A 9,960-nucleotide genomic window follows, 5' to 3' on the forward strand; every position below is an offset into this window, starting at 1 on the left:
CGTTTCAAGTTCGGTTTATCTTATTCTCTTTTGTTATTGGAGGCTAACCCACTCTACGCGGGGTCTATTGAGAGATTGACCATCTAGAATCGGTCTCTATAAGAGATACACCATTTAAGTACATTTGACAACCTCAAATGCTAGATCCCATTTAAGTACATAGATCCGATAAAAAAGAATGGAAATTAGCATACATACATACATTTACGTAATTAGTATGGATTGATAGTTCATATTGATTCAAATATAATACATTTGTATATAACTAATATAAGTATATAACCATACACAAATTACCTGAAACATTATCAATATATACAATTCTTCTCATTATCTACCATATACTTGACTTAATGTTACGCCATTAACTGATAATGATAGTAACGGAAGTATTGAAGTGGAGTTGATTTCACTTTCTTGAATGAAGAAAGCTGGTTTTTTTGTAGCAGGAAGTGAGCCTTCACCACCCAACATCGCCACCACAGTCGGTGTGTCAGGCCGATCTTCTAGTCGCTGTTGCACACACAAGAGGCCAACATGTACTGATCGTGACACTTCACAAGCAGAATAGGATGTGCGCAAACATTCATCAATTAGATTGAGGGACCTTCCTTCTTTGTAAAGTCTCCAAGCCTATTATATTAATGCAAGTAAATAACCAAAAGTTAGATCTCCTCAGAAGGTACCCCATACGTGTTTTGTAGCTTCACTATCCATATATTGCATTCATACCTCATCACATACATGGAGGGTGGTTCAAATAAGAACAGTTAATAATTACAAACCACTTTTCAACCTTGGATGATATTTCAATGGATGATTGTGATAACCATATATTATGTCAGTTCTACTCCATGAATCACAACCATCCGTTCCTTTTGTTCCCTCCATGATTATAATGAAATTGGGAGTTTATCCAAATATTGTTGATTGTTGTTTTGATATATCGATTATGCAGTTCAAGGGATGATTGTATTCAACACACTTACATGTCCAAGAAGGTTATCATCATGGTCTTCATGAACAAAACCCCTATTTTTCTTCCCGCTCACAATTTCCAACACTAAAACACCAAAGCTGAAAATATCTGACTTTACCGAGAAGTGGCCATTCACTGCATACTCTGGAGATATGTAGCCCCTGAGTAGAAGTTAGTAGTATGCAAATCAACACATACAGACAAGAATTATAAATTGTTGAAGGCATTAATCGAGTTCAGAGATTCTTACAAAGTTCCCACAACTCACTTTGTATTTGCTTCATTCTCGTCTTCTTTAAACATTCTGGCCAAACCGAAGTCTGATATCTTCGGACGCATCTGATGATCAAGTAAAATGTTCCCTGCTTTTAAGTCTCTGTGAACGACTTTAAGCCGGGAATCTTGATGAAGATAAAGAAGACCTCGAGCTATCCCATGAATTATGTGGAATCTTTGTGGCCAATCAAGCAACGACCTTCTTGTTTCATCTGCTAACTTTGCAACATTTTAATTTATATATATTGTATTCCTTTGCATATATAATAAAGAAATCTGTAAATTTTGAGGATTGTAAAGAGAGCCCAACCAAATAAAAAACTGTCGAGGCTTTTGTTAGGCATGTATTCATAAATTAACATTTCTCATGTGCTTGAATGCAATATCCTAAGAGCTTCACAAGATTCCGATGCTGTAGTTTAGCAATGCATTGAACTTCATTCTTGAATTCTACAAGCCCCTACCCAGATGACTTTGATAGCCGCTTCACAGCAATCTCTTGTCCGTCTTCAAGCACACCCTGGTGGATTCAGATGTCCATTGTTAAAGGTATGTACACCTATTCGATCAAATATAAATTAACGCCAAATTCATATAATTCATTTACCTTGTAAACTGGTCCAAACCCGCCTTCTCCCAACTTGTTGTGGACTGAAAAGTCATTGGTAGCCCTAGAAATTTTAGATAAGCTAAACAAAGGAACCTCAGCACTTCCCATTTGGTTGTTGTTCTCTGCATCTGAACTCCTCCGTTTTCTTCTAATGTAGAGAACCAATACGAGGCCCAACAAAGTCAACACGGCTGATATTGACAAAGTGACAACCAAAACTACTTTTTTCTTCCCATGCAACCTGAAATGAGGTCTAAAAGATGATATAGAGTTAAAGGAAACAAGTATATGTCTTGCTTACAAACTGCCTTATTCTGAGGCTGCAAGTCTGACATAAAGATCTTGCCCGCTTTGTGGGTACACCCTGACATCAATCAGACCCCCAAACCATAACAAGCACCCAACTCCACCTAGAGTGATGTTTGGGTTTGCATAGGCGGTACACGAGCAATTATTCTTGCAAGCTGTGTCACAATCTTGTAAGCTCATGTTGCTATTATAGACAGCATTCCCCGTATCTGGCAGTTTCATGCTCGAAAACTTGTGAAATCCCTCTCCAGGCCCACAATCCAAGGCTATCTTCCGTCCACAAACACTTGTATCATTATCAGGACTCTTTTCAAATCCTTTCAAGCACCCACAATAAGGAGATGTGGAGGTATCACAACTCCCATATGGGACACAAACTCCATAGCCGTCACAATAATCTACGGGTAAACTAATACTACGCATCCATTGTGGGTTCGGTAATTTTAGCTGCGAAATTTCAAGTATACCATCGTTCTTAAGAAGAACGTGGAGTCATTACCATTAGAAAAATAAGTGAAATACATCTCATTCTGATTCACAATCATATTAATAACGTAGGTCGGATCAGAAGGGTTAGGAGTAAAGTTTGGTCGGCCAGAAAATGTTTTGCATTATACGGCCCGATCCTTGTTTCAATAGCAGAGCTTCTCATAATATACAACTGTTGGTATTTACCCCTAACCATCAAAAACCTTAATATATACTCACCTGGGGAAGGATCATCTGTACTCCTCCATGATGTCAGATATGTTTCTCTTCCGGTTATGAAGTTCTTGCCCATCTTCATTCCCGGTAAGTAGGTATCCCCAGGGTAATCAAAACTTTGCCAAATAACATTTTCATTCTTAATCACCAGATTTCCTGTATCCAAGAGTTGTGCTACAAGATTGATATTTGTATCAGATGCCGAAGAGTTGGATGACCAGAGGACTTTGCCACTACCAATACCAAGAGTCAGGTTCCCTTGGTTGTCCAGTTCGACCACGCCAGAGGTGTGTATATGTAGATTTTCCCGGTTTGCAACCCATGCAATCGTAGGCGGTGATGTGTTCTTAAACCATATTCCCAGGTACCGATTTTTGGAACTGCCCGGGCTAAAGAAACCAAACTCAAATTTTTCGTTTTCTGAAACTATGGTCTGACCATCTCAGATGTTTTGATGCACTGCTATGGTGTCTGATGATCTAGAAGCTCTTAGAACTAGAAAGAAGAAGGTGATATAAGGGAGTAACATTTTGGTTTGATTGATTCTCTGAATTCCGCCTTCCTCACAACTTGATAACACTTCTATGGATAAAGATAAAGCTAACTTTCATTGATGGAGATATTTTCGTTCTTCCAATAAAGAAATCTCCTTGGTCAACAAAAAGTAAACTGACAGTTTAATAATAGATAAACATTTTGGTATGATCTCAAATGAGACGTTTGGGACTTTCACTCATAAGCATTCCATCAAACCAAAGAGAGTTAAAATTTGACACTTAACGTTAAGTCTTGAAGTTAAAATCGAATAGCTAATTACGCGTGTGGGCGAAAGGATAGTTTGACTGGTAAATCTAAGAAAAGATTTGATATTTAGACACATCACCCTATTTAAAGTTATTACATTCTGTTTGTGGTTTCAATCTTGGCAGCGGCTTTTCTATAAATGAGTCAAAAAGTCAACCTTTTCCTCTTTAACACTCGCACTAGTAAAACCTAGGGGTAATGTTTTTTTCCCGAATACACGTACTCGTACCCATACTAGTATTCATACATGTACATGTACGTGTCTATTGGGTACGAGTATGAGTACCCAAGTTTATTGATTTTAGGTACGCGTATAGATACGTGTACAAGTACGGGTATTACGGGTACCGGTACCCATTTAGAATATGTAAGAGTACGCTTTGAATTGATAACAATAACCGAATAATATTTTATTCTTTTATTTATTATTTACCAAACGGATTCAGTTACAACAGAGAGGCGGATAACCGAATTAAACGTGAATATATGTAACGAGTAGGTAACGATCAATTAATTTTGTAATCGATGCCAAGATCAATTGATTTGGGAATTGAGTGTGGGGAGAAAGATGATGATGAAACATGGAAAATATTGGAGAACAAAAAAGAGGATGTTCTTCACTGGGAATCGAATGAAATCCATCATTCGTCCGGCAAGGGGAAGGGGAGTGGTGTGACCGTTGGTGGTGAAAGTGGGAAATTGCATGATAATTATTTTATGGGTATTGCTCTTGGTAATGAAAATGAAAGTTAGAATTATTATTGGTCAAAATGTAAGTATAGATTATTATCGACAATAGGTGATAGTTCGAGTATTTAAACCTAATTTTCAAGTAAATTATGTAGTTGATTCTTTATCGTACCAAGTAAACTATGAAGTAGTCAAATGCCAAAGTATATGCATTTACATGTACTTTGAGACTCTACTAGAAATAAAGTATTGCTGACGAATATGACGGATATAAATCCATCAGCGAAGGATCTCACGAAAAAAATGAAAACTAAAAGAAAATGAAAATAAAAAATACCTGTAGGTAATCCCTACGTAATCACAGACAGATTAAGGATAATTAGCATAACCAAGAAGTAGAGATTACGCCTCTCTTGATTTTGGGACCACTCACTCACGATCCTTATCATGCCCTTACGGGTGATGCTGTTGATTTCATCATGGGAGATCTCATCATCTCGTTCTTCTCCAAATTCTATGCTACTACTTTTATAAATATAATCATTTTTAGTTGTTAACAAACGACTAATTATTTAGTCAATGTTTGGAGATTATCGTCATACTAGAAAAACTAGAGGAGGCCATGGAAGTTGAGCCGATGGTGATGCAACAACTGTTTCATGCGGCCATGGAAGAAGTTTTGAGTCAAACGTAGTTAGGACCACCACCATTCTGTTATATAGCTAAAATTCGATGGTACACATGCTTTGTGCGGCCATGAAAAAAGTGTTCAATCAAACGTAGTTAGGACCTCCACCGTCCAATTATATAGCTAAAATTTTCACCTGTATGTAACTTTTTGTATAAAGATATTTTTTATTTAATGTTTATTTTATGAGGTATTTTGGATACAATACCTTTTTTAATATATTTACTTTTTACTTAAAATCTTACCAAAGATTACCAACAAATCTGTCTGTCGTCACTGAAAGCCTTCTGGTTTGTGGTGGGATATTGCTAAGCAAACATGTATAATTTAGGCGATAACAGTAATATTAAGGTAATACTGTTAAGCCTGGAAAAGTAGTTATGCTAAAGTTAATTAAACTAAGAGACTCTAAATTTAGAGTTAATTTCAAGTAATAATGAGGTGCTAATTAATTAGTCATGCATGAACTTCCTTTTGATATTAAGGGTGAAAATTAGGTTGTGTTTGCTTTGTATCTCCTCGGGGTGAAATTTTAGTATGATTAGACTAACATGAAATACAAATTACATAGAAGTTCTCGTAATAAGCACACCACTGTCCCCGTGCATCAGGGCACAGAACCTTTACGAACAGTACCTTGGAGCCGATTTCTCGTAAGCACACTGCCACTTACAACAAAAAACTAAAGTAGATTACAGTATTATAGAGTTCTCCAATATTCCCAGCCTCCTCTATCATGTTAGATAAACAGGTAACTAGTAAGATACATCCCCTGACGTGAACTACATTTGGCATCCAATGCTAGATTTGAGAAGATTAAAGAAAAAGGAAATACACATATAAACAGACATTAATGTTGGCATGGATTGATAAGTATGCAGTGATCCAAAAAATTCACATTATTTATATATATAGGCATCTAAAATGACCTGAAGTGTGATTAAAATGTTTCTTCTCAGTATCTACCATCCACTTGACTTAGTGTTACCACATTAACTGACGATGGTAGTGAAGGAAGACTTGAGGTGGAGTTGATTTCACTTTCTTGAATAAAGAAAGCGGGTTTTTTAGGAGAAGGACGTGCCCCTTCACCACCCAAGAATACAACCACAGTTGGCGTGTCAGGTCTATCTTCTACTCGTTGTTGCACACACAATAAGCCAACATGTACTGCTCGCAACACTTCGGAAGCCGAATAGGACCCACGTAAAGACTCATCAATTAGATCTAGAGACTTGCCTTTCGTGTAAAGTCTCCACGCCTGTATGAATCCACGTGAAGACAAAAGTTAGATCATATCATAAGGTACATGCACCAGCATTATTCAGTGCAAGTTTAGTTCAAATCACAAAACGATGTTTATAGAACTTCATCACATGTATGCACATAAAGGCTCGTTGTCACATAATATACATGGAGGCCGGGAGGTTAAAATCATAACCGTTAAATAATTAGGAGCCAGAAAAACCACTTTTAAGCCGTTGGATCATTTGAAGGGATGATTGTGATCTCCACTCCATGAAACGCTACCAACCTTTCCTTTTGTTCCCTCCGTGTTAAGGCTCAAGAAGGTTCATTTTGCTCCACATTATTTAATGGTTATTAAACTCACACTTACATGTATATGTATTCCAAATACAGCATGGGTGCATAGTATATTTCATTTTTGGATGGATGATCGTAATCAACACACTTACATGTCCAAGAAGGTTATCATCATGGTCTTCATGAACGAAACCTCTATTTTTCTTCCCGCTCACAATTTCCAGTACCAAAACCCCAAAGCTGAAAATATCTGACTTTACTGAGTAGAGACCATTCGCTGCGTACTCTGGAGATATGTAGCCCCTGAGTAGAAGTTAGGACCATGCAAATTAAGTCAATGGATGCAAGGCATATGTAAATATTACTGAAAACACAAATTGAGTTGAGGGTTTCTTACAAAGTTCCCACGACTCTCTTTGTATTTCCTTCACTCTCGTCTTCTTTAAACATTCTGGCCAAACCAAAATCTGATATCCTTGGACGTATTTGATGATCAAGTAAAATGTTTCCTGCTTTTAAGTCCCTATGTACAACTTTAAGCCGGGAATCTTGATGAAGATAAAGAAGACCTCGAGCAATCCCATGAATTATACGGAATCGTTGTGGCCAGTCAAGTAACAACTTCCTAGATTCATCTGCTCAATATGCAACAATTTAGTTTTAGAAAAGGTATTCCTTGGATGTTTAAAGAAATTTGACTTTTAGAATTGGAAGAGAGCCCAACCAAATAAAAAACCATCCAAGCTTTTGTTAGGCATGTATTCATAAATTAACATTTTCTCATTGCCTTCAATGCAGTATCCTAAGAGCTTCACAAGATTTCGATGCTGAAGTTTAGCAATGCATAGAACTTCATTTTCAAATTCATCAAACCCTTGTCGAGAGGACTTTGACAGTCGCTTCACAGCAATATCTTGTCCTTCATCTAGCACACCCTGGTGGATTGATATTGTCAAAGTTGTTAGTATGCACTTATTGTCACAACATCTGATAAATGTCATTTAATTACCTTGTAAACTGGTCCAAACCCGCCTTTTCCTAGCTCGTTGTAGACCGAGAAGTCATTGGTAGCCCTAGCAATTTTAGCTAAGCTAAACAACTGAACCTCTACACTTCCCATCTGGCCATTGCCACCTTTGTAATCTTCAATAATGGTCCTTAAAGGTCTACCTATAAAATATGACAATGAGACAAAAATCTTATTTTAAGTTATATTGATCATAGTTTGTATTTACAGCGGACAAATACAAATTGCATTTCGATCAATATCACTTGCCTTCTCTCTCTGCATTTGATCTCTTCTTCCATTTTCTCCTAGTGTAGAATGCCAATATGAGGCACAACACAGTCACTACAGCTGATATTGACAAAGTCACTTCCAAAACTACTTTCTTCTTTCTGTGGAAACTGGAATGGGAATAAAAAGTATATGTCTTGCTTACAAACTGCCTTTATTTTAGTTTGTAGATCATATTTTTCCAACACAAAGAAGTATTTACATTATTTTGTTAATTTATTGGCTTATCTAAATTCAGCGGCCGCAAGTCTGACAAAAAGATCTTGCCCGTTTTGTGAATACACTCGAACATCAATCAAACCCCCAAACCATATCAAGCACCCAATTCCACCTGGAGTTCTGTTTGGATTTGCATAGGCGGTGCATGAGCAATTATTCTTGCAAGCTGCCTCACAATCTAGTAGGCTCATGTTGCTCCTAAATATAGCATTATCCGTGTCCGGCAATTTCATGCTTGAAAACTTATAAAATCTCTCCCCAGGCCCACAATCCAAGGCTATGCTCTGTTGACAAATATTTGTATTTCCTGAGGTATTTCGTTCAAATCCTTTCAAGCAACCACAATAAGGAGAGGTATCTGTATTACAGCTCCCATATGGGCCACACACTCCATAGTTGTCACAATTATCTACTGGTAAGGTGAGACTCCGCAGCCATTCTGAGCTTGGAAGTTTTAGTTGCAAGATCTCAAGTTTACCACCGGGAGTTACTACCATTATTGACAAGATTCTGGTGGTATCTTTTATGGAAATAGTAGCGAAATACATCTCGTTCTGATTTACAACCATATAACTAGCGAATGGTGGATCGGCAGTGTCAGGAGTAATAAGTGGTCGACCCGAAAATAATATCCCATTATATGGACCGATCCTTGTTTCAATACTAGACCCTTTTCTAATATATAATTGTTGATATTTACCCTTTATCATAAAAAACCTTAATGTATACTCACCTTGAGAAGGATCATCTTCACTCCTCCATGATGTCAGATATGTTTCTCTTCCGGTTATAAAGTTCTTGCCCAATTTCATTCCTTCCATGAAAGTATCTCCAGGGTAATCAAAACTTTGCCAAATAAAAGTTTCATTGTTAGGTTCATTACCGCTCTTAATTACCAGATTGCCTGTATCCAAGAGTTGTGCTACGAGATTGACACTTGTGCCAGACGCCGAGGAGTTGGATGACCAGATGACTTTGCCGATACCGCTAACAAGAGACAAGTTTCCTTGGTTGTCTAGTGTGAGCACACCTGAGTTATTTATAAGTGGAGCATCGCGGTTTGCAACCCATATAACCGTTTGCGAAGATGTGTTCTTAAACCATATACCCAGGTACCGATTTTTGGAGTTGCCCGGGCTAAAGAAACCGAGCTCGAATTTTGAATTCCCTGAAACAATGGTGTCACCATCTGAGATGTTTTGATGCACATCTAGTGTGTCTGACGATCTACAAGTTCCTAGAAGTAGAAAGAAGAAGGTGATCATACAAGGGAGTAACATCATGGTTCGATCACTCATAACCTCCCCGAAATTCTTAAGATGCACATCTTTATCACTACTTGCTTGCACTTTCATGGATTAAGATAAAGCAAAAGTTCATTGACTGGTAAGCTCTTAAGATGCACTTTTATGGACTTTCTTTTGCCAATGATAAGTCACCAACAGTTAACTATGGATTTTCTTTGACCAATGAAAAGTCACCAATAGTTTATTATTTAGAGGCTGTAACACTATGTGTGTTGTGGAATGGTTTTGGTGGTTAAACTGGATGAGGTAGCCGAGTGGCGCCCCACCACCTCTCCTTAGCACTCATTCTAGCGCGGTATATACTTGCTTTACTAAGTAGCCCATGTTATTTGATTGATTTTTCCCTTATACAAATAAAACAAGTGATTTGATAAGAAAAGGGGTGTAGATTCGATAAAAACCATGTTTGAGGTGTTTTTTTAGCATGACCCTTTAAATTGTAAATATCTTTGTATGATCTCAAATGGGATATTTCTTTGTGAGTTTGTGACATATGTGAATGTGAATACTGATCTCAATGAGTACTACAGC

At 37.4% G+C, this 9,960-nt stretch overlaps 1 protein-coding gene and 1 pseudogene across 1 annotated transcript; both read right to left on the minus strand.

Annotated features, from left to right (window-relative positions):
* Positions 1-296: 296 nt before the first annotated feature.
* LOC143550390 (G-type lectin S-receptor-like serine/threonine-protein kinase At4g27290) lies at positions 297-3,408 on the minus strand (annotated as a pseudogene).
* A 2,128-nt stretch (positions 3,409-5,536) lies between these two features.
* On the minus strand, positions 5,537-9,420 carry LOC143550400 (G-type lectin S-receptor-like serine/threonine-protein kinase At4g27290). The gene is made up of 7 exons (XM_077041052.1): positions 8,143-9,420; positions 7,879-8,039; positions 7,616-7,772; positions 7,331-7,541; positions 7,004-7,241; positions 6,759-6,909; positions 5,537-6,322 (listed from the first exon to the last, which is right to left on the minus strand). Exons 1-7 carry the CDS (start codon positions 9,418-9,420, stop codon positions 6,017-6,019), a joined length of 2,502 nt encoding a protein of 833 aa, XP_076897167.1. The 3' UTR covers positions 5,537-6,016.
* Between the last annotated feature and the right edge of the window lie 540 nt (positions 9,421-9,960).

This window comes from Bidens hawaiensis, unplaced genomic scaffold (genome assembly GCF_021521415.1).
Source record: "Bidens hawaiensis isolate Kalapana, Puna unplaced genomic scaffold, B.hawaiensis_p1.1 tig00000978_1, whole genome shotgun sequence".
Classification (NCBI taxonomy): Eukaryota; Viridiplantae; Streptophyta; class Magnoliopsida; order Asterales; family Asteraceae; genus Bidens; species Bidens hawaiensis.